Here is a 23,137-nt window from a genome sequence, read left to right as displayed (position 1 = left end):
GGTAGAAGATGTATCCGCTTGTATCCGGGATCTCATTCTTTTGGTCATGACCCAAAGTTTATGGCCATAAGTGAGGGTAGGAACCTAGATCGACCAGTAAACCAAGAGCTTCACTTTTCGGCTCAGCTCTCTTTTCACCACAACAGACCGGCACAGCGCCCCCACTACTGCGGCAGCCACACCGATCCGTCTGTCGATCTTCCCTCACTCGTGAATAAGATCCCAATATACTTGAACTACTCCACTTGAAGTAGGAACTCCCCTCCACCCTGAAGAGGACAAGCCACCCTTTTTCGGTCGAGAACCATGGTCTCGGACTTGGAGGAGCTGATCCTCATCCCAGCTGCTTCAGACTCGGCTGTGAACTGCCCCAGCGCATGCTGTAGGTCTTGGCTAGAGGGGGCCAGCAGAACCACTTAATCTGCAAAAAGAAGAGACGAAATCCACTTGTTCCCAAACCAGACCCCCTCCGGCCCTTGGCTGCGCCTAGAAATCTTGTCGATAAAAGTTATGAACATGACCAGTGACAAAGGGCAGCCCTGCCGGAGTCCAACATGCACCGGGAACAGGTCCGACTTGGTTCCGGCAATGTGAACCAAACTCCTGCTTTGTTTGTACAGAGCCAGGATGGCCACTAATAAAGGGGCCCCTGACTCCATACTCCTAGAGCACCCCTCACAGGGCATCACGAGGGACACAGTCGAATGCCCTCTTCAGGTTCATAAAACACATGTGGGCATGTTGGGCAAACTCCCATGAACCCTCAAGTACTCTGCAGAGGGTGTAGAGCTGGTCCAGTGCTCCACGGCCGGGAACAAATACAGTTCAGCATAAAACTCTTCAATCAGTACTGCATGCAACAAGTTAATACCTTGGATTAACAACTGGTGATTCTAAATCACCTTAAACTATGCCTCACCCGCCCAGACCTCCAAATCTATCCGATTTAACAGGGAAAAAGAACAAAATTATTTTGATTGATTTCTTCTCTTCTTCGTATTGAGGATGGATTGTAGGTATGAAAAAAAAAAGGTTTACTCAAAACGGTCAGCTTTTCCTCCGTCCAGAGCGGGGAAAATATGAGGAACCGTTGTAGTCAACTGAACAACACAAGGAGGAAAACTCGTCTTCTTGAAAACCCCTCTGTAGGTTTTTCGCCTGCGAAGGAGTGTCGGCGGGGTCTTCGATCGGAATATGAATCTTCTGACTTTTTTCTATCAGACAGAATTCCAGCTTTCGAGCCTTTCCGGGAATGGCCGCGTGGAGGAATAGTTTGCCTGCAAACTTTTGTCTATCCGTTGCGTCACCTTCAGGGGTCTAGTGGAGCCACATTCCTTTATGGATCAGATCTGTTTGGCAGTAAAGGAGGGACCAACACACTGTTAGGCAGGGGGTCATAATGTTATGTCTGATTAGTATATATTTATAAAATGTTCATAGAAATTGTTCTAGTATTTTTATAATTAAATTCATGATATCAAGTGGGATGATCCAACTCCTGTTTCTGTCTTTTGTTATTCCCTCAGTATGTTTTTGTCTCTCTGCTATCAAGAGACAGTGTGTATGATGTCCTCCGCAGAATCTGCACACACTTACAGGTCAGTGAACATACACATCATGTGCATTTATTCATTAAGTCCACGCACCGTGCACAGGATGTCAGAATAAGAGACAACTGTGTTTCTCTCTGCAGGTCAATGGGAAGAGCCTGAGCTTAAAGCAGTTCCTGGAAGAGCCGGCCTTATTGCTGGTGAGTGAAAGACTCTGAAAGAGAGAAGCACTTTCATTAAACATCGCAAAAATCTTTCAGATTCAAAGATCAAAGGCAGCATCAGTGTGTTTTGTAATGCACGGATCTCTTGAAAACCTGAAGCCTGACTTTACTCAGATAGGATCAATCGATCATTCTGCTGCAGTTGCAGCCTTGCAGTGAATTATTCTCCCTGGTTGGCAAGATTCCTATCAGGAGCTTTCTGGAGTCACCTTGTGTCTGTGCGCACTACAGGCTGCTCTGCAACAGAACAGCAGTTATTAGCTTCTTGGCTTGTCCTTTTCAATTATTCTATTAAAAGAGTGTTTTGAATCATGAAAATAGTTTCCTGGAGCTTAGGATCTCCTAACCCAAATGATGAGGAACAAATTGTTTTGGGAATTTCTTAGGCAAATTGTTTATTAGCTGTGATATTTTTTAAATGCATAGCAGGTTTAAATTATATGTTTATAAATTGCTTTGTTAAAACATAGGTAAATAGATAATCTGACATAGCCATAAATAAGCGAAAATATACAGATAAAAATCTTTTATAGGAGCTTATTTATAACTATCTTTACTTATTTGTTATTGGAGAGTAAAATATTGATACATTTATTTATCATTTAAGACAAAAAAATCTCAAAGAAAGTTTTTATGATTTATTAAGTGTTCTTCTAGTATAAAATACAAAAAATAAATAAATAAAAATAATTATAAATGAGTAAAAAGACTGAGAGCAAATGATACAAAAACACAAGGAGTTCTGATGTTCAGACTTATTCACTTTTAGAGGTTGGGCCTATGCTATTGTTTTTCTATAATTAACAAACTAATTTCTCACCTTCGCCACAGGATGAGTTTCCAACTCCAGATGAGTTCCCAGTAGTTGATGAGTTTCCCTCAGTGTTAAAATGGAGAAGGAAACCCTCTGTGGTCTCCGTGTCCTCCTCTCTTCCCGACCTCCTGGGGAGCTCTACCAGCGGCCTAGGAGCAGTAGACACACCCTTCAAGGCAGAGCCGCCACTGGAAGGTGAGGAAATGATGGTGATGATACATACAAAATTCCCCAGAGATGCTAAAAGTCTGATGTTTTATGCTGTTAGACATTACAACCTACAACACCCTTCGCAATTATTAGCACTGCTGTTGTCAATACTTTGTACAACCCCGGTGTACCAATAGGACAGCACCTGGTTTTCTTCTGTAACATCTCACCAGGGTGGAGCATCTCGAGAGAGAGATCTCTGAACATTCCTACTTGCACAATCCCTGTAGATCATCCAGAGTCCTGGGTCCTGTCTTCACCTCAGCTTACATGATGTGTGTAGGCTTTAGGGAACTGAGATGGTCCTGGCAAACCATCACTGGCGATTTGGCCATATACATTGGAACCATTTTCAGTCCTTTGAAAGAGTCTCCTAGATTTGTATTTAAAATGTCCTGCTATCATGATGCCATGCACTCCAACAACGTTCTCACATCCTTTGGAAGTAAAACAGGTCGACAGCATCAAAGATCCTCTACTGTACTGAACAAGGGGCATGAGGTGCTCTTCCAGATATTTGTTTCACATCAGACCCACATGTTTGTTGCTGAAAAAAGAAAGTGTCCACTTGTTGCTGCAGTTCTCTAAAAGTGACCACGAGCCTGCTCATTGTGTGGTGGGACAGGATGAACACCGATCCTCGTCCAGCCTAGTGTCTCACAGTTCCAGTTGTCTGAATATATTTTCTCTAATTAAATGTTGTATTTGTTTTTTTTTTTATGATCATAGTGCAAGATCATGCTGCTGCAATAAAAGATGAATATATATTAAGGCCAGAAATATTTTCCAGGGGTGACATTACTTTTGTAAAAATTGATAACTTGTTGGCTCTGTTCCCCTGTCTGGATGTTAACACCCTTCATTGCATGTGTTCATCATCTGTTTTTTTATGGTTTGGAACTAATTAGTTATAAGGTAGCTTCACAGGTCTTTCTGAAGGTGTTTTTTTCACTGTGAAGGAAAGAATTAATATTTACTCTGTTTCTTTGAAAGTGCAGCAAATTAATAGTTGTGTTATGTGGCATAAATTATGCCAATTACATAACACAGTGCTTCAGATAAATGTATTTAATATAGTAAACAATTAAATATTTCTGCTTGTTTTTTGTTTTATTCTTTTGTTCTGTGCCCCAATGAAAACCTCGGCCCCACCCTGGCCCCCCGGTGAGTTTGGACTGGAACCTCCACTGGGCATTATATAAGATTTGCGAACTGCTGCCAAGCAAGGTTATGATAATCAAAGAATATCCTTTTAGGCAATGAAGCTAGGCACTAAGGGAAGGGTTTTATAACTGTGCAACTGAATGAAATACAACTCTACGTACAATGCTGATAAGTTGCCAGATTCTCTGTGCTGTTTACATTGTTGTTCCTATTTTTGTGTGAAAGTGAGAACAAATGAATAATCTCTGTTTGGATTTTTCTCTTATGCAATGAGACATTAGGTTCCACAGGGAGATTAAGGGGTGGCTTGTATTAAAAAGCTTTGTGCCCGTGCAGATTTAGTTGAGATTATAATAAAAAAAACATCGTTCATTAACCATGTTCTGCCCACAGGAAAACTCTAGATAGATAAAGGTTTTGGAGGTCTGAGTAACATGTTGAATAATTTATAGACCTTTGCATGTTAGCAACACATCAGGTGGGGTCAAATGTTCCTTTCCTCACCAATCCTTACTTCAAATCCAACATGGCTGCCACTTGTATAATACATAGTTAGTGTTGCAGTGATAAACAATACTGACGGTCCCATTAATTCAGTTTTCATAGTACTGCACAGCCTCTTGAGCATCTTGCTGCACTGTCTGGTTGTATGACATGCAGACAGCTGGTACTGCAGCACACAGGGTCATTGAATGGTTCATTTGGTACCAGACATGACTTTTTTTTCCCATTTATTTTGTTACATCTGTGAAAAATACACACTTTTTATAAAAAGAAACTAGGATTTCAGCACCAGGAAGGTTGTTTTAAAAAAAAAAAAAACTTTGGATAAACTAGACAACCAAACAAAGAAAGTAAAATTTTCCAGGTCCTGGCAAGTTGTTGCTGGATTTCACATTCAAACACTGTTGATTTGCTCTAGATGTATTTTTAAGGCCTGACATCCAATTTTCTAATTATAATAGAAACTTTGAAAGACCTTCAGAAAGACAGAAGAACTATTGATTAAGAGCACTCTGGTTTTAACCTTAAGCCCTTTTGAGTATGAATTATGATAACCCCATTCTGCATTGTTTTCTATATTTTGAATAATCTTTGAGCCGATTTAAAATAATGAAGCAATTTTTTTTAAACATATAAACTTAAATTAACATTTTACATAGGATGAAACTATAAATATTATAAAGTGGTCACATGTTTGACCATTTCTAATACTGTTCAGCATGATAAAAGAAAAACTTGTCCTTGTCTCCTCCCTCATTCAGCTCTTTGCTTGACTTTTCAGACCTCCACTCCCAGGTCATTTTAGCATCGAACAATAAACATTTCCAAAACAATTACAAAAATGTTGTTCATAGCACCAAACACAAAGGAAATTAGGCTATTGTATGGACCCAGTGATAAGTAAATTTAAACCAAACAAAAACCGAAACAAGGCTCCCACACTGAAACAGATTCATTTTGAGCCTCCAGATATTTGATATTTTCCTTTTTTCCTTGAGCTCTGTCAGCCGGCAAATCCTTAACTTCATCAGCACCTTCAACCTCTGCATCCTTAGCTACATCAGCATTCTCTGCTCAGCCACAGTTATATCTAGTATTTCCCAATTCTTCCTTTCCCGAGACATTTATAAGTCCTGTCACCAGCATCAGTCTCATTTAATTTACATATCCACTCCGCTATGCTAACTACCGGTCTTTCTGTACAAGTGCTCTGAAATAAAAAGCCACTAATTTTATCAGAAAATTTTTACCAGTTTGCATAAAATGTTTTGGTTACAAAAAACTGTGTTACAGTCTAATAGTGAAAATAATTTTTTTTAGTACTGAAACCTATTTTTAGGAACAATATGGACAAGAAATGGTCAAGATCTCAGGGAAGATTTAGCCAGTGATGCATGATGTCCCCTTTGTGACAGTTTCCTCCCAGCATAAAATCTGAAGTTTTAACAATTAGTCCTGAGTTGCTACGTAAAGTTACTTATATTTGTTTGTCCTGAAAGGTCTGATAATACAGAAGGACTGAAAAGATCTAAGTGCTTTGCTTTTCTGCCTACATCTTTTTCTGAACGTACATTGAGCAGCCAGTAGGTGGCAGTGTATGGAATAAACCACTAAAGTATAGTTATTGAAAGGAAACAGATTTTTAAAGACTGTACACTGTAGTCAATACTATGCATAAAGAGTCGATGACTATTTTTACATAAAGCAAAGTTTTATTCTAAGTGTTTTTGACTACCACCACTAATTTTTAAACATACCCTCTGACTGTGTGTGTGTTTCAGAGAGAGGTCTGCAGACAGACAGAAGTCTTCTATCAGAGCCAGTGGCAGAGTTGGGCCAGATGGAGTACCAGCTGCTCAAGTTTTTTACCCTGCTGTGAGTGTACAAAGGGACAAGGCAGAAAGCAACAACGCCACCTTCACCTCCTCCAACATCTGACTCAGCTCCACGCACGCTGTGGGCATTAATGCGCTGATATAAATAGGAGGTGATTCAGTCAGGCTTAACACAGGAGATCAGAGCAGTTAAAACATTTTTTCTTTGCACTTTTTCCACAGAGAAACACCCTCCTATGATACATTATTCATTACAATACTTTATGTGTCATAGAGCAGCATGTGCCCTATATTCGTCGCTTTCTGTTCATAAAGATTAGTTTTATTAGCAAACCTAACCTGCTGTAAGGAAAGAGATGCAGCTCATCCTTGTTGATTCATAAAATAAAAATCCAAAAGCCCAAAGTTTCATGCACAAAACTTGTAATCACACCAATCATTTGCAAGTGTTTCAGCTTTAAGAAAAATATAGAATATAAGGTGTTATAAAAAGTATAGAGGACTTAAATAAATTATTAATAAAAATATCAAAAAAAAAAAAAAAGGGGAGAAACTAGATAATCGATTTAGGATTTAGGTTTTAAATCTTAGATTTCTTATTATTTTTTTTGTACTTTTTGATATTCATTGGTTGAATTGTTTATTTCTTTCTGTAATTTTTCCTAATTTTGTCTTAGTATCACTATCCATATTTTTGTATTTAAGTTAATGAAGGTATCATTGATAATTTAACACTGTTGTCTCAATTTATTTAAGAACTGCATATATTTCAATGCTCCTTTTGTAAATTCCCGCTACACTTGACAAAGGAAGGAAAGAGTTTAAATAAGTAAAACAAAAAATGCAGACAGAGAAACAAAAACAAGCAAAAAAAAAAACATCACAAATATAATTTTAAGACAAGCAATTAGGAAAAAAGAGAAATAAGCCAAAGTCATTGGAAGACATGTGTTTTACTAAATATGTACGGTACTTAAGGCTTTATCTAGCAGGATAAATAGAATAGAGTCCTTTGTTTTTGTTTTGACCTGTAAATGATTTTTACTGTAGAGTACAAAAATCTCCAGAGCTGCTTTATAAGTAGAAACACACATTAAAAACCCAATTCATTATATTTTATATCAGGGTTTCTATTTAAAAAATTTTTTTTGCTCTTCTTTTTCTTTAACTTTTCCTTATTTTACTTTTAAAGCAGATTAGAGCTGTTCAATTCTTGCAACACGACAGGAAATCAAACACTTCCCCCCAGTGTTCATTAGGACACATTACAGTTCTCTTCATCCATGTTAACAGATAAATCTAGTCTTTTTATCTTCCTCTTTTATCAGAATAATTCTCCTCATCCTCTCATCGTGCTACCTGGCCTTTCGTGTGTGCAGTTTGGAGCAGCAGCTTTCCTTCCTCAGTAACCCGAATCTGCCCCTCAGAGAAAGGTACCACACCTGCAGTCAGATTGTACTTGTACATTGAAAAAAAAAGCAAAGATAAATATGTTCTGTTGATAATAACAGCGGAGATTTTAAACATGCTTATTTAAAATTGTTTCTAGTTTATGCTAAATAACAATAATGTGCAACATAGTACTTGTCTTGTAAAATTATTCTTAGCCAATTAACCTTTTTCACATGCAACAAACTTTAGTGTAGCTGTTGGATTATTATATGACAGACCAACACAAAGTAGCTTATAATTATGAAGTGGAAGGATAATGATTTGTGCTTTCCAAATGTATTTTAACCAAACAGATCTGAATAGTGTGACATGCATTTGCATCAGCCCTCCTAATCTAATACTGTTTAGAATCAGCTTTGGCTTTAGTTACAGATTCACGTATTTTGGGGGGTATGTCTCTAACATTGCTGTACACCTAGAGCCTGACATTTCTGGATGTTCTTCTTTGTAAAATAGTTCAAGCTCAGCTGGACTGACTGGAGAGCATTTAGGAACAGCAATCTTTAAGTATTGTCAAAGATTTTCAATTATATTTAGATTTTAATTTTGACACATTGAAATTATTTGATCTAAGCCTAGATTCACCTTCCAGGAGGTTTTGTCCCCCCTTGAAGGTAAATATCTGCTCAATTTCGTCTTTTGCAGCCTTTAGTAGGTTTTCTTCCAGGATTTCTCTGTATTAAGCTCCATTCGCCTTCCCATCTACATGGACTGCTGACCTGCTCTTGTTGAAGAAAGTCATCCCACAGCAGGATGCTACAACCGCTATGTTTTACCTTGCAGATGATGTGCTCAGACTGGTTTGCAGTTTTCCACCTCACTGTGTTTTCCTTCTCTTGCATATTTGCTATATCCCTAATGCATTTTGGCAATCTGCAAACAGAACATCTTATGGTTTTCTTTCAACACTGGCCTTCTCCTTGCCACTCTTAACCCATAGAAGCTAAATTTGTGGAGTCCGACTAACGCTTGTTGTGTCGACAGATTTCCTATTTGCTTCCTCTATGATTAATGCTGTCCTCATCCAGCCTTTCAGTTTTGGTAGACAGCCATCTTCTGGGATTTTTGCAGACAAACCATACTTTTTCCATTTCTTCAGATTTGCTCAGTGAGATATGTCAAGTTTAGATACAATATTGTTTAATAATCTAATCCTACTTTAAGCTTCTCAGCATTTTAATTTCTGACCTGTCCGCTGTGTTCCTTGGTGCTGTTTGTTCTCTAGTGTTTTCTAACAAACCTCTGAGGCCTTCACAGCACAGCTGGATTTGTACTGAGAAGAAATTCCATACAGGTGGAATCTAATAACCTATTAGATGGCTTCTGAAGCAAATGGGCTCTGGATTTTATTTATGGATATCAGTTAAAAGGGCGATGAATACAGATACATGCTACACTTCTCAGATTTTTAGCACCACTTAGAGGAAGCAAACCTGCCAGGTCCTTGCAAGTTCAATTATTTACATGCTTCACTGATTTTGTCACCAAGAATATGAGGATAGATCGATACAAAGCTAAAAAAGATACATGCAGTTAGGTTTCCACTAACCATACTGTATTTTCCTGCTCCAGGTAGCCTCTACTCTCCACTTGAATCCCTCTCTCCTGATTTTTGGAGACAATGATGCCCCCTGCACACATTCAGGACCAGAACAAACCCACCATCCCCCGGCTACATCATCAAGGTTTCAGGCGCCTAAGGTCCGGGATGACTACCCAACCCATGATCACTTCCAGACTATGCAAACAGACTGTATATTTATTACTAAACATAAAGTAGGGTTTCCTATAGATTTTCAGCGGTCCATATCACAGATATTGCAACATACTTCAGTGTGAAAAATTCTTTCTGAATCCTCACTCTGATGAGCGGACGGATGATGAGGAGTTTGCGCTTCAGGATAAAATGATGAGATGTAAGTAAGATGCATAAAACACTGATAGGAAAGAAATGTTAGGAATATTTTGGTAGCTCCCAGTGTGACTTAAGTGTTCCTACCAACCCTAATTTTGACTGATTTAGCAAAATAGTTTAATTTTAGAGGGAAGCTTAAGTCTGGCAATGATGTTGCACTTTTTCTTGTAAACATTAAGTCCAAATTGTTTCAGTCACATGTAACATGAAGTGTTTTCGCTTCAGTAAAGGTACTCAGTTGTCATTTTAAAGGTATTCACAGAGGAACGTTACGTGAGCACAGACATTTCACTTGTTTTCAGTGAAACAGAGCAAAAATAATTCTAAAAAGAGAATGGGATGATTAGATGAAAGGTTTCATTTTTCATTGCATTTATAAATATAAAAAAAATATTGCCCCAGTTCTTTTATTCAAACATTTCAAAAGAAGACGTCTTTAAGGCTCAAAAAGAACGTTTGTGTTATGCTGTGTGTCTGAGAATATTTTATGGCTTTTATAAATGTGGATGATGATGTATTTCTGGAAGCTTTTAAATTAAACTGGCAAGTAAGTTAAAATGACAACACTTTGTAGCTTTCTGTTTTGCTTTCCATCAAAGAAAATGGGACAGCCTTAAGGCATGAGAGAATAAAACTTATCAGAAGCCTATGTTTTTGTGGGCATGGCCAGGTCTCAGCCTTTGGTTTCTTGCCATGAAATGCAAAAAGCTTGCAAATAGAAGGTCAACCAAAACCTGTCGTGTTTGACGACTTCATAAGGGTCTGATATCACATCAGCCCCGCCCACAGAGAACAGGAACTCACATCTTTCACTGCTTGACATCTCTCTTTGAAACTCTTGATGATATCAGCTTTAAACTGTGTCACTAAATACATAATGAGTTAATGAAACTGTACATATGGTGACTTTTCACCTGACGGTGTGGCCATGCAAATTTCAGCATAACATAATTTCAGATATACTGTAAATTCCACAAAAAACATCTGATCTGCTTTAAATTGGACAGAATTAATATTAATATAGCCCCATTTATATATATATATATATATATATATATATATATATCCACGTACATTTTCAGCAGGTGTGGCGAGGTTCCCTCTAGATGATTTAAAATAGCTGTATCTATTGCATACAAGATCTGAGTACCTCATGAGTAATTTAGTGACATCCCTCTAGCAACAAGAGAACAACAAGACAATTTTCTTACTTGTAGACACCCCTCCTACATAATCCAAACCCTGCAAGATGTCACTGATTTTAGATTGGCCCATTTCTCACTTTTACTTCATAATAGACCCTAACTAAACGTGACTGTCAGACATGTTCTAAACTAGCTAACTGTGCCATCCACTGGCTACAACTCCTGCCAAGACAGGGTTAGAAAAACATCACACTGCACCAAACTGTGAATGCCTAACACTGCTGCATGCAGTTTGAACTGTTGACGCTGCTAAAACTTCAACTCCCTCCATCCAGTAATATTAGAACCGGCTCGATCATGAAAAACCTGACTCCCACCATCAATCAAACCAACATTGTTGAGAGAAAAGCTTAGGTCTTAATAATAAACGTGGATACTTTGCTGATGTAGGACTTATATCCATTTACGTGGTTCAAGTTAATTAATTCGTCAATGGTTAAAGAAGCTGTCGTTTTCTCGCATAGTGAAACAGAATCAATTCTGAACATTCGTGGCTTAGTCGAGGATTTAAATAAAAACGTTTGAAAACGGCGACACATTAGAGCTGCGTGTAGGTGCACTAAAAACTGCTGCACTGCAACATGGAGGTCGTGGGTTTACAGTGATTCAGTTTTCAGAGAATATTTATTTTTTTACATCAAGGTAAATTTTAAGCCCAGCACCCAAGTCAACCCACGTTTCCTCACAGTTATGATTTTTTCCCCAAACTTTTAATTCTGTTACATACATTTTGAAATGAAATTATGATTGAGTCCACATGAAGTTGTTTAATTTAAAGTGTTTGTGCTTTTTTGATACACTATTAAAAAAGAACAAATATAAAGTTGTGCATAATAGACAACCCAATTTAGAATGGTGGATGAGCATTTAGAGACTAACATTGTCTTAAGTGAGTGTTCATTAAGACATCAATCTCAGGTTACCTGTTGTTAAATTGGAAAAATACTACAGTCCCAGTCAAGAGCTTGGTCAATATCATAAATGCGTTATTCAGTGGCAGTTTCCATTGTTAATTATTATTTTGCTTGTTATAGTTTTATTCAGATGAAGAAACAGCTGATATGACAAGATTAAAAAGGAAATAAAGAAAAAAGACATCCATTTTGGTCCTAATTGTGCTTGGAGGGAACCACAATTTGTCCAAAATGTCACTGTTCTGATCTTTGTAAATCTTCATCATCACATTTGCACTATGGCACTGTGCTTTGTGGTATGGGGAAACGTATAGAGGAACACCAAGCTATGCCTGGAATGTTAGAAGAAGTTGGTCTTGAAGAACATTTTGTTTCCAGTCTTTATTCAGGGCAGTGTTCTTGGATAGATCTGTTAATAAGCCCACTCCCTTGGATGGGAAGGAACCACACACACATGAATTGTATCAGGATGCTTCATTGTTGGGATAACACAGGACAAATGATTTCCCAGATGTGCTAAAGATTAAGGAGAAAAAACATATTTTTCCATCAGTCTTCTGCTGTTTATCCTCATACGTCTTTCAGAATTTCAGTCTGTCATTGATGTTTTCCCAGGCAGAAGAGATTTCTCTGCTGCTATGATAGTCGTGTGATTGTTTGCCAAAAGTTCCTGCCTGACCGAGCCTTCAGCTTCAGTCACAACCACCTGCTGCCAGTGCTGTGCAAGCTCTGAACTGGTGGTAACCATAGATTGTAGTGCATTCCTCACTTATGGTCATCATGAAGCTTTCTCCATTGCTGCTTGAACCTCTCACACTGAAGTTCCACAATCCACAAAGCTGTTTTTGACTGCTGTATTCTTAGCAGCAGTTTTTTTTTTTTACATGTTAGGCTATTTTGAAAAATGGGTTACCATTGCTAACAAAACAACGTGGTGAGTTGAAGCATATCTGTGGCTCTATTATAACAGTCAGTCTGCTAATTAAGCTGACAGAAGGATTTCAGGTGGATTATTTCATCTGTGCTGATGATTACACTGAGATTAATTTAGTTGGTCATGTTGTGCCAGGGCAAAAATACATGTGTCACTGGCAAAACTATTTTCCATGACTTTACTAAGAGTTTTAGATACCATCTGTGGTCACCCATTAGATGTGCAGTCTGTAAAATATTTAATCCATGCAAAGAATTCTGTTTTCTGCTAAAACACCAAATTATTTAAAACAAACTGACCATAGGGTGTGTTTTTCAGGAATTTTGTGTCATGTTCAAAAAACTAGTCTCGTACGAGAGTACAAGTACGAGTACGAGCTTCAAAAAACTAGTCTCTGCATAGGTGATAATTAGGATCAATTGGTATGTATGTACCTGACTGAATATCTGTATGATTTGATTGAACAGACTTTGTAAAGTGCCTTGAGACCTCATGTGTTGTACATTGGCGTTATATAAATAAACAGAATTGAACTGAATTGAAAAAATGGTGGACTTCCTTGAAGTAAACATAAATATCATGTTGCCAAACATAATTCATCAAGTTCCATACTTAATAATTTTTGAAATTGCTGTTTTTATTGTTTAGAGATGTATTTGGATTTTAAACATTTAGGGTAACTAACAAACTGTCTCTAAAAATAGCATTAAAAGCTAGAAATGTTATCGGTTTAGTTAAATAGTGAAATTAGCTGAGGTATTTGGTTTAATTTCCATTTGAAACACATTTAAAGAAATACATCCATCTATCCCTCCATCCAGCCATCCATCCATCCATCCATCCATTGTCTGTACCACTTATCCCTGCATGGTTGCAGGGGGGCTCATGCCTATCTCCAGCGATCATTGGGCGAGTAGGGGTACACCCTGGACAGGTTGCCAGTCCATCACAGGGCATCACAGAGACACCCTCACTCCTAAGGGCAAGTCAGAGAGATCATTTAACCTAATATGCATGTTTTTGGAACTTTGGGAGGAATCCAGAATACCTGGAGAGAACCCAATCATGCACGGGGACGTCTTGCTGCTGAAATAATGAGGTGATGTCATGTGACACTGACCTGCGGCTCCACAGTATTTACTTTTTTTTATGTTCTCATTACTCTATACTACATGCCAGATTTTTTTCCTGCTTTGTAATTTAGTCTGTCATAAATTTGCAGCAAAAACATCCACATTCTAATCATTAGCTCATGCAGCATTTAGTTTATCAGTCTCAGCTGGGACAGGAACTCCTTCTAGCGCCTTTAAAGTCAACTCAAGTCAAGTCAAGTTTATTTATATAGCGCTTTTCAGCAACAAGGCACTCAAGGCGCTGTACATAAGGAAAAACTTTACAATGATACAGAAAATCAAACAACAGAGGTAATTAAGAAAAAAAAGAGAATAGAATGATGGATAAGAAAATGAAAGGAAAATTGGACTGAAAACTTAACTAATAATGTTTAGATAACATTATTAGTTAAAGAAGTACAAAGGGTCCAGCCACTGAACAACTCTGTGTGTTTAGCAGCTGAGTAAAGGGGGATGGGGTCTAAACAGATGGCCAGACGAGCTGCAGCCACCTCCATTCCTCCAGGGAGTCATATTGTCTGTCCTGGAATGCTGCTCGGCTGACCTGTGACCCCGTCAGTGTGAGCGAGAAGGCGGACTGTGACTTCATGGTAATGATCGGTGTCACACACTATAAAATCATCACACATCCAAGGCGACAAAGCTGGAGCTTTTCCAAGTACCCATTACATCAGAGGGTCATTGAGTGTGTCTACGTTAATGTGTGCAACAAGCATGATCCAATGTATTAAAGCCGGTCCTTTTATGGACTGAGGCCTGCTCCATTGACTAATGACACAGAATAACAGGATTTATTCCTGCCTGAGGTGATTCTGGGACTAAAGTACAATTACATGAACCAAACATTTATTGGAAATGTTTTATATTAGAATAAAGCAACGAAATTAAACCATCATAAAATCTTTTGTAAAGTTACAGTATATACAGTTGTGTTTTTCTAAGATATAAGATATAAGGTTTAACGGTTTTCATATATGTTAGACAGATTAAACATTTAGTTCTCAGAGGACCAGAAAGTGCTCCAGCCTCTTGTCGAACTGTGTTTGGTTGTCGGAGGCTGGCTGTGACCACCGACACGCCCTAGTGTTCATAATCAGTTGAATGGCTTCATTATATTTATGTTTCCATGTGCCTATCACTGACTGAGAGCAACATGTCCCCGCCCGTTCTCTGGAGAGTTGAGAGCAGGCGGAAAATATGTATGACATGTATTATTAAGTAAGCCACAGCTTTCAGCGCAAAATGACTACAGGGACATAAATATCGCAGTAAATGTGTGCCAGTCATGGCTTAGGTGCATTGGGGCTGAAAACAGCTTCGGTTCTGTTTTGACATGAGCCTCATGATACTTGTCTATGTTTGGTATCGTGACTCCTGATGTAGAGAGAAGTCAATTTTCTTGGGTGGATCTTTGTGAAAAACAGAATACAAGGATTCTGTGTCCTTCACTCCCAACGTTTGGTCTGCAGAAGCATCTGTGCCTCATCAGACGGCTTGATTTTTCCCTGTTCCTCTCAGTATTGGCTAATCAGCCCAGTAGTCTCATCCTGAAAGACCAAGAGCCAAGTAATTACAGAATCCTGAATTATTTTATATTTTTTGTTTGAAGATCTTTAAGTTTGGGAGATTTTGAATATTTGTAGGCTTAACTGGGGATTAACCACAGACACTGTCTGTACTAAGTGGCTGCAGGAGGCCAGCAGCTTTTCTCACATCTTTAACATAAAATTTACACATTCAGCCAAATATAGCTGCTGTTTCATAGTAGATTTCAGTGAGCTTCTGACATTTAACTTGTCCGGCACCATTCAACCCTGAACCTGACCTCGTAGAGTGCCTAGCAAAAAGTATTTCCTGTGATGAACCAACTCAAAGTAGTGCATGATCGTGAAGTTAAAGGGAAATAAGACATAATTTTCTAAACTTTTACATAAAAATCTGGAAAGTATAGCAAGCTTTTGTATTTAGTTCCCTTGAGTCAACACTTTCTAGAATCAGCTTTTGCCACAATTGCTATTGTGTAATTGCAATTTTGGGGCATGTCTGCACCAGCTTTGGACATCTTGAAACTTCATTTTTTCTCCCATTTTTCTTATCAAAACAGTTCAACCACAGTCAGTTAGGATGGAGAGTGTCTGTGTTCAGCTCTTCCTATATGTTTACTATTATCCTGGAGGAAGGTGAACCTCCACCCCAGCCTCAGGGTTTTGCTTTCTTTCAACGATGGCAAGGCAATGTATGTATGTAGTAAATGTGAAGCCACTGGAAATCTGTTAGTTTAACCATTCTGAACTGATGCAAATAGAGGAAGGGTGTTTCAGTATGAAGAGGGTATCATTACTGCCACTCTGAAGATCTTGAAGTTATTTAATCTTCTGATGCTAAAATCTAAAGTTTTTAGGACTTCTGGTTTGCATGAGTTGGTCACATCATATTATTCACACACAGTTCTTCAGAAAAAGTGTGGTTCCATTTTACTGATTTCCAAGAATGACAAAAGTTAAACATCATTCATGCCATGTTAACAGTTCAATGATTTTTCAATGTGTTCATTATTTTTCAGCTGTTTTAATCCCACATTTTGGGGTTATGAAAGTACGTAACAATTTGAAGCCTGCGTCTTCAGTTACTTGTCTTCTGTGTGGATTTAAAATTTAATATTTCCAAAGTATTCAACCCTGATGGTCACCTCTGCATTTTACTGGTTTGGTTTGTTAACCCAATGGGAGCTTTATCTCACTGCTGTCATGTTACTTTGAATATGCTTTCTCTTTTCCACTTTGATCTTTTGATGTGAACTTGACCTTCTTACACATCTCGAACAAGATGTAACAGCAGGGCACACCTGGAAGCAGAACTGCCAGGGATGTTTGTTTGCAGACCTTCTCATGGGAAAATGACTGTCCTAATCAAACATGCAGGTCGCTGTTTATGAAGATAGTTTGTTCCCTAGGTGTCATTCGGGTTTTCTGTCTTTTGGAACAAACCCATAAATCCTTCATCAGTCATCGCTTAAACAGTCAACTGTAAAATATGCTCTCAGTGACAAAGAAGATAGCAGCATAATCCTAAAAGGTTTTATATAATCACCATTCTGAACGGAGTCATTGTCACAGCCCTGCTAGGCTGTCAGAACTTCTTTTGTTGCTATAAGTCAGATCAAGGAAGCAGGTTTTTAGCACAAGAGTGGAACCTGATGAAATTGAACCTAAGGTATGTTTCATCTGTGTTTCGTTTAGGAGTGATAGTAGGATGGCGAAGAAACAGCTCAACTCCTTATAGACCAGTCTGTCTACATTCTGACCATCATCCACAGTTTGAAAAACTGAAAATAGGAATAAAGATATATTGGTTTGCTGTTTTGGATCAACCACTATCCTTGCTACTTATTATTCAACACCAAAATGCACAAAGAGACTGTTGTTTTACCTTTTACAGCTAACTTTGGTGCTCGTCTTGTTTTAGGTTGTTAGAAATCATCTGGCCCACACAGTGTCATGTGCAATTTTAAACCAATGTAGACAAAGTTTCCATCAAGTTAAGCATATTTCACAGCACACATTTGTAATATGACAAAAAAAAAAACACAGAAGTGTTCATGAGAGATGCAAAAAAAAAAAAAATGATTTTTTTAAATATTAAAATTTGTTATGGCACAATCATACACAACTTGACAGTAGTTGATCATAAAGTAATCAACACTGTTAAGGATGGTACGCCACAAAAAAAAATTACTGCTAAAGAAGCTGGCTGTTTATAGAATGCTGAATCCAAGCATAATGGAAAGTTAAGTGGAAGGAAAAAGTATGGTAAAAAATGGTGCAGAAATATAAACTTAAAATATCTTCACATTTGTATATTAAAAATCCTTCTTTTGAATGCTAGTTTTATGTGATATTCTTATTTTTGAGACACATAATTCTCATTAGCTGTAAGCCATATTCATCAAATCAATTGAAATGTTACTCTTCTCGTACTTGTTTTTTCATAATGATGTGGTCTTTGTTTTGTAGGTGATGTAGTCCAATTGACAGGTCTAAATTTAATCCTAACTTTTAATTGCATCAACACGTACTGATAAAAATGTAAAACAGAATGCTATTCATCAGAAGACATTAAAAACAGAAATTCAATGCGATTCTGCAGTCAAACACGCTTTAATATCAGAAATACAATGAAAAACAAACAGCTGGCATGTCAAATAAAAGGGGATTTTACAGTGCCTTTTCTGTCCACAAAAATGTGACAGCTGCTTAATCAGATCAGACACTGAGAATGATACTTTGTGAGAACATGGTGTACATTCCTCCACTCAACGCTGCCCTTCGTACCAAAAAAAAAAACAAAAAAAAAAACAGCTAAGGGCACGAAAAGCTTTTGTTTTTAAACTACAGCTGGTGCAGACAAATGATGAAAACAATGAGCACTATAACAATGTAATAAGACGTAGTAGCCAAAGTTTGTATGCACATTCTTATAGTCAATTCAGTTCATTTAAAATGACCCTGAGCAATAATCTGTGTAAACATTTCTACAATCGCTCCACACCAATAAGGTAATAGGTTCAGTGCTTCCTGTTCCACATGACTCATTCTCCAAGCTCACAAAGCATCTACACGTTTCAGGGTTATAGGCATGCTGGTGTTCCTGTTTACATACTGTACATTGCTGTGCATATACACTGGAAGAAACATCCCACCAACTCTTCTTAGAAGAATTTTACAACTTTGACTGTAAGTGAAATATATTAAATATGTAGTTATATACTGTAAGCAAGGAGTGGATTCCGTTTCTCCAGCCGCAGATATGAGCTGTTGTACATACAATAAGAGGGCCAGATAGCAGGCTAAGGGAAAGACGGAGAGCAGCAGAGCTCATTCTGAGCCAGACTCTGGATCAGTCTGCACCATTCGACCCGCTTCTGGGTAATGTAGGCTGGGTTGATGATTTGCACAGGAAGGCGGGGTGAGCTCTCCTCCAGCCTGATTTTCTCACACAAGACCTCGGCAATACAGATAACATACATGCCACAGTCATAGCTGTTCTGCTGCGACGGGCAGGGCTCCTCCATAAACCTTTTTCTCCCGGCACCAAGGAAGGGCTCCAGTTTGCTGGCGATGCGCCGTGCGTGCTGTGAGTTGCTGCCATTCCGAGAGTCATAGTGCGCAAAGTGGTTGGAGTTATGATGGTAGAGCAGGAGGCTCCAGTGGGACCCCCCAGCCGTCTGGTTGGAGTTGTCGTTGACGGCTAGGAAGACCCAGCGACGGGAAGGGAGATTCAGAGGCTCCAGGAAGAGGGCTAACTCATCAGGACAAGAGGCACACTTGATGAACTGGGTGACCTCTGGGCTAATGAAGATAACAGCATCTCCCAGGACTCTGAAGCGCTCATTAGCCAAGTATTCAAAGACAAAACCAATGACTTGGTCGTTAAGCCAGTAAGGTCCTTCCAGTAAGCACACATCGGACCGCCGCAGCAGGCTGTCCTGGTAGCTCAGCACTATAGGATCCATCCTTGGGCAGCGTCAGCCTGAGAACGAAAAGCTGCTGGTTAGATTTGTGCAAAGCAAAGATGGTAATAAGCATGTTAAAATCAGCAACTCTGCAGCTCCTTCTGTGGACTCCAGTCACTAGATGGTCTGTTACACGACTGGCTGCACCACCCTCTCAAAGACAAGGTTGCAGTTTAAAAAAATAAATCCCACTGACAATGTAAACCTTTTTTCATTATCCATTTTATTTATTAATGTTTTTGAAGTTCTGGAATGACATTCTGTGTTTAATTTCCCCAAAGAAATAGATTTTTTTTTTTTTTTAAATCAAACAAGGTCAAGTTTTCAAGTAACCATATGAGGAAAATTAATTATGACATGCTTAATTAGCCTGCCCAGGGTCAGGGTTGCTTTGAAAAGTGGAACTATTTTTTATCTACATTTCTGAAATGTTTTTTTATTATAGTTAATATTTATGTTGAACAAGAATGTAGATGGAATCCATTTTGGTTTCAATGAAGACTGTTCTTGTTTTTAAATGGTAGAAATACCTTATTCTACAGTAAGAAACAACATTTCAGCTGAATAAAGGACTATTACAAGCCAATTAACTGACATTTATACTAACCGCTAGAAAAGTTGAACAGTCACCAAAGATGGTTTGCTGAAATTTTTACGCAAATAAAAAAAAATGTGATTTGTTAAACTTTTTACAGGTTTACATGTAAAGTATCACAGAACTCCAGCTTTTAAAAGGCTGCAGCTATATTAATTATTAATCTACACACGTGAACCTGGCATCCTTTCAACATATGCTTACTGCTCTATGTTAGAGCATTCGTTTAGAATATAAATATGCAGAAATACCTCACAGTAAAAAGGATCAAGGTCCAAGACTAATGTGATCTTCAGGATACTTCTTAGTTCATTATCTGCTCTGAAATCAATTGATCAACAGGATTGAATAGACACCTTTGTTGTAGATGGCATTTTTACAGTTAAAAGATGATCCTGGGCAGGCAAACAAAATTATTAATCTTCGATGAATGGTTCTTTAAACAACAGTGATAAACATGAATAAATCTGTGTTTGAGTTTCGCCATGAATCATTTTAAAGCCTTAAATTAAGCTGATAAGCTTTACAAAAACCAACACACACTGATCCAGCAGCTCAGGAGGTTGACTTCGAGTTCTTCGTTAAAAATGAAATGCTTTTATAAGCAGATCATGATGTTTAACAGGGTTACAGCGGTGTCTGCTGGCTCATAACCCCGCCGTGAAGTGTCGTATTGTAGCAATGCGTTTAGTTCATCATGTTTCGTTGGCAGGCAGCAAACACAGTATAATGTTAGCCATAGCTAGCCAGCCGCTACCATCACCATCTCACGAAGCTAAATAACTAATTCTAACCAACAGGACATACAAGCCATACATCGGGAAATTAAAAAATAGGATCTGTTTAATGTCCCTACCTGTGAAGGACACATTCAAACCATAAACACCATGAAAACTGCACTGTTGTTTCTCATTGCTCTGGCTAAGCCGCATCTGGATAGTGGGAAGAGAAGCTCGCCTCTGATTGGCTTCGTACATCCGGGTATCCTGAAGGTGGACTGACTGAGTCGGTAACCGTATTTGGCAGTACACGTAAGCACAAAAATGCAATAGTGCTTCTTTCTGATACATACATAACATAAAATGATACTACAGATCTGTTAACCATCTAAAACCCGTTAACCATAACCCCAGATAAGCTTAAAATCGACTCATATAGTTCAGTTCTCCTTAATTTAAAATAGAGGGTGTTTCATTGGCGCCATAGCTGTCGTTTTATTTTTTATTTACTTCCTGTTTTATGGTGCGTTCCATTTGCCTTGGATAGTCGGAATTTCTAAGTTCCAGCCGTAAAGCCCCCTTTTTTCAATAGTCTTCATTGAATGAGTAGTGCAATGCAATACATATTCTTGACAATGAGCACTTGGCATAAAATAAAGAACAAATACCGTGAGGGCACTTATTAAATGTCCAGATACATTATTTAATACATCCACAAATCAGTTCCAAAACTGAACTGCATCAAGTAATGTGGTCATGTTTCTCTGAAACAACAATCTAATAGATTTGCGGTTATTTTTTTTTAGAGAGTCCAGGGAAGCATATTTTACCAGTAGGAGTGTGTAATGCAGATAAGGGCATCCGTTGGGTATCAACTCCTGGCTGATATTTAAACATACAAACTCCAGGTGGTATTGCACCAAACACTGAGTGATCGGTGCAATACAATCAATTATATTTTAATAGGAATTCTCTATTGTTATTCTATATAAAATAATTGACTAAATTTGTTTGTAGACCCTAACCCCATGACCCATTTTTGAATTTTATCAATATTAAAATTACAAACAAGAAAAAAAAAAATTTGCACATTTTTCTCAGGTGAGATGTATTTTTCCATTTGACATTGACGAGCAATTTGTTAATCTCTTTTGAGAGATTATAAAAGGTGCAGAGCCAGTTGGTCAGTCATTTTCTACCACTTATTCCATAGTGGGTCACGGGGATGCTGGTGCCTATCTCCAGCAGTCTATGGGCGAGAGGCAGGGTACACCCTGGACAGGTCGCCAGTTCGTTGCAGGGCAACACACAAACAACCAAGCACACACTCATTCATACACCTAAGGGCAATTTAGAGTGACCAATTAACCTAACAGGCATAGCTTTGGGAGGAAGCCGGAGTACACGGTGAGAACTCACACATGCTCGGGGAGAACATGCAAACTCCATGCAGAAAGACCCCCGGCTGGGAATTGAACCCAGGACCTTCTTACTGCAAGGCAACAGTGCTACCAACTGCGCCACCATGCAGCCCCAGGTGCACTCTTAGAAGCCACCGACTAAATTAGTTTTTAATTTCTTCTAAAGGATGAATAAAAGTTTGTTTCATACCTTTTTCTTCATCCTTAGTTATTCATGTTCCAAACTGGAACATCTTTTTTATTGAGATATTACAAAGGCCAGATTTGGAGCAATCTTTGAAAGCCATGAGTTCACATGTTTTATCATGCAGGTATATATTTTTTCACTTACCGAGGCCTCATGACTCACCTTCCAGGTCTCTTCCCACTATAGACAGCATGCTTGGACAGAACAGAGTTAATTAATTTGAATTTTAAGAGTACTACTCAACCACTCAACTACTACTCAACTACTCACCTTGCACTTACAAAGCACAAGCTAGAGGTGCAACAATCCATCAGCCAGCCAAATGATCAGCAAGGCTTTCTTTGATTTTGGTTGATCAGTGTTCGGCCAATACTTTCATCTGAAACCAATCTTATCCACCGATCTTATCTAACTGTCTAACCTGTTGTGTAAGTTTTGTTTGTTTTTAAAATGTGAAAAATGAAAGACTAAAGGAACTGCACTGTTCTACTTTTCTCAAAACACTATCTCTATGGAAACAGGGGTTTTGAGATAAGGTGCAAAAAGTTTTGACATGCCACTTTGAGTAGTACTCTTAAAATTAAAATTTACTGTAATAAGGCTGTATTTTTGTGGTGGCCCAGAGGCAGACAAGTACAGAGAGAGCAGAGTAGGATCAGTGAGAAAACTCCTTTAATTCTCAGCGCTTACTTACAGGCGAGTGCAGGGCAACAAACTGTCCAGATACAGGCGTTGAAAACAGGACCCAAATAAGGGTAAATCCAAAGCTCCAACAAGACGTGGAAGACGTAACCCAAAGGACATATCACGAGGACATGGAATAGACATAACAACACTGCGTGGAACAAA

The 23,137-nt window shown here is 38.4% G+C and overlaps 2 protein-coding genes across 4 annotated transcripts in view; one reads left to right on the top strand and one right to left on the bottom strand.

Moving 5' to 3' along the window:
• Positions 1–10,232, top strand: part of gramd2aa (GRAM domain containing 2Aa) — a 42,992-nt gene extending 32,760 nt beyond the window's left edge. Inside the window, exons 7-12 of the mRNA XM_047363409.1 lie at positions 1,527–1,598; positions 1,694–1,750; positions 2,606–2,783; positions 6,248–6,341; positions 7,630–7,734; positions 9,326–10,232. Coding sequence (XP_047219365.1) covers positions 1,527–1,598; positions 1,694–1,750; positions 2,606–2,783; positions 6,248–6,341; positions 7,630–7,734; positions 9,326–9,329 — 510 coding nt within the window. The 3' untranslated portion in view covers positions 9,330–10,232. The remainder of the gene's footprint in view (positions 1–1,526; positions 1,599–1,693; positions 1,751–2,605; positions 2,784–6,247; positions 6,342–7,629; positions 7,735–9,325) is intronic.
• A 7,763-nt stretch (positions 10,233–17,995) lies between these two features.
• On the bottom strand, positions 17,996–23,137 carry senp8 (SUMO peptidase family member, NEDD8 specific). Of its 3 annotated transcripts, none has more exons than XM_047362470.1 (2): positions 22,983–23,137; positions 17,996–19,383 (listed from the first exon to the last, which is right to left on the bottom strand). In XM_047362470.1, the coding sequence occupies exon 2, from the start codon at positions 19,364–19,366 to the stop codon at positions 18,701–18,703; it is 666 nt and encodes a 221-aa protein (XP_047218426.1). In that variant the 5' UTR covers positions 19,367–19,383; positions 22,983–23,137; the 3' UTR covers positions 17,996–18,700. The 3 variants fall into 3 exon arrangements, with proteins under 3 accessions (XP_047218426.1, XP_047218429.1, XP_047218427.1); XM_047362473.1 differs by lacking the exon at positions 22,983–23,137 and adding an exon at positions 22,559–22,673; XM_047362471.1 differs by lacking the exon at positions 22,983–23,137 and adding an exon at positions 20,818–20,966.

The sequence above is a fragment of the Girardinichthys multiradiatus genome, chromosome 4, assembly GCF_021462225.1.
Source record: "Girardinichthys multiradiatus isolate DD_20200921_A chromosome 4, DD_fGirMul_XY1, whole genome shotgun sequence".
Taxonomy (NCBI): Eukaryota; Metazoa; Chordata; class Actinopteri; order Cyprinodontiformes; family Goodeidae; genus Girardinichthys; species Girardinichthys multiradiatus.
This window is presented reverse-complemented; position numbering and strand designations above follow the sequence as displayed.

Bases quoted from the DNA above. Each gene is read 5' to 3' on its own strand.
- senp8 (XM_047362470.1), bottom strand. From the start codon at position 19,366: ATGGATCCTATAGTGCTGAGCTACCAGGACAGCCTGCTGCGGCGGTCC.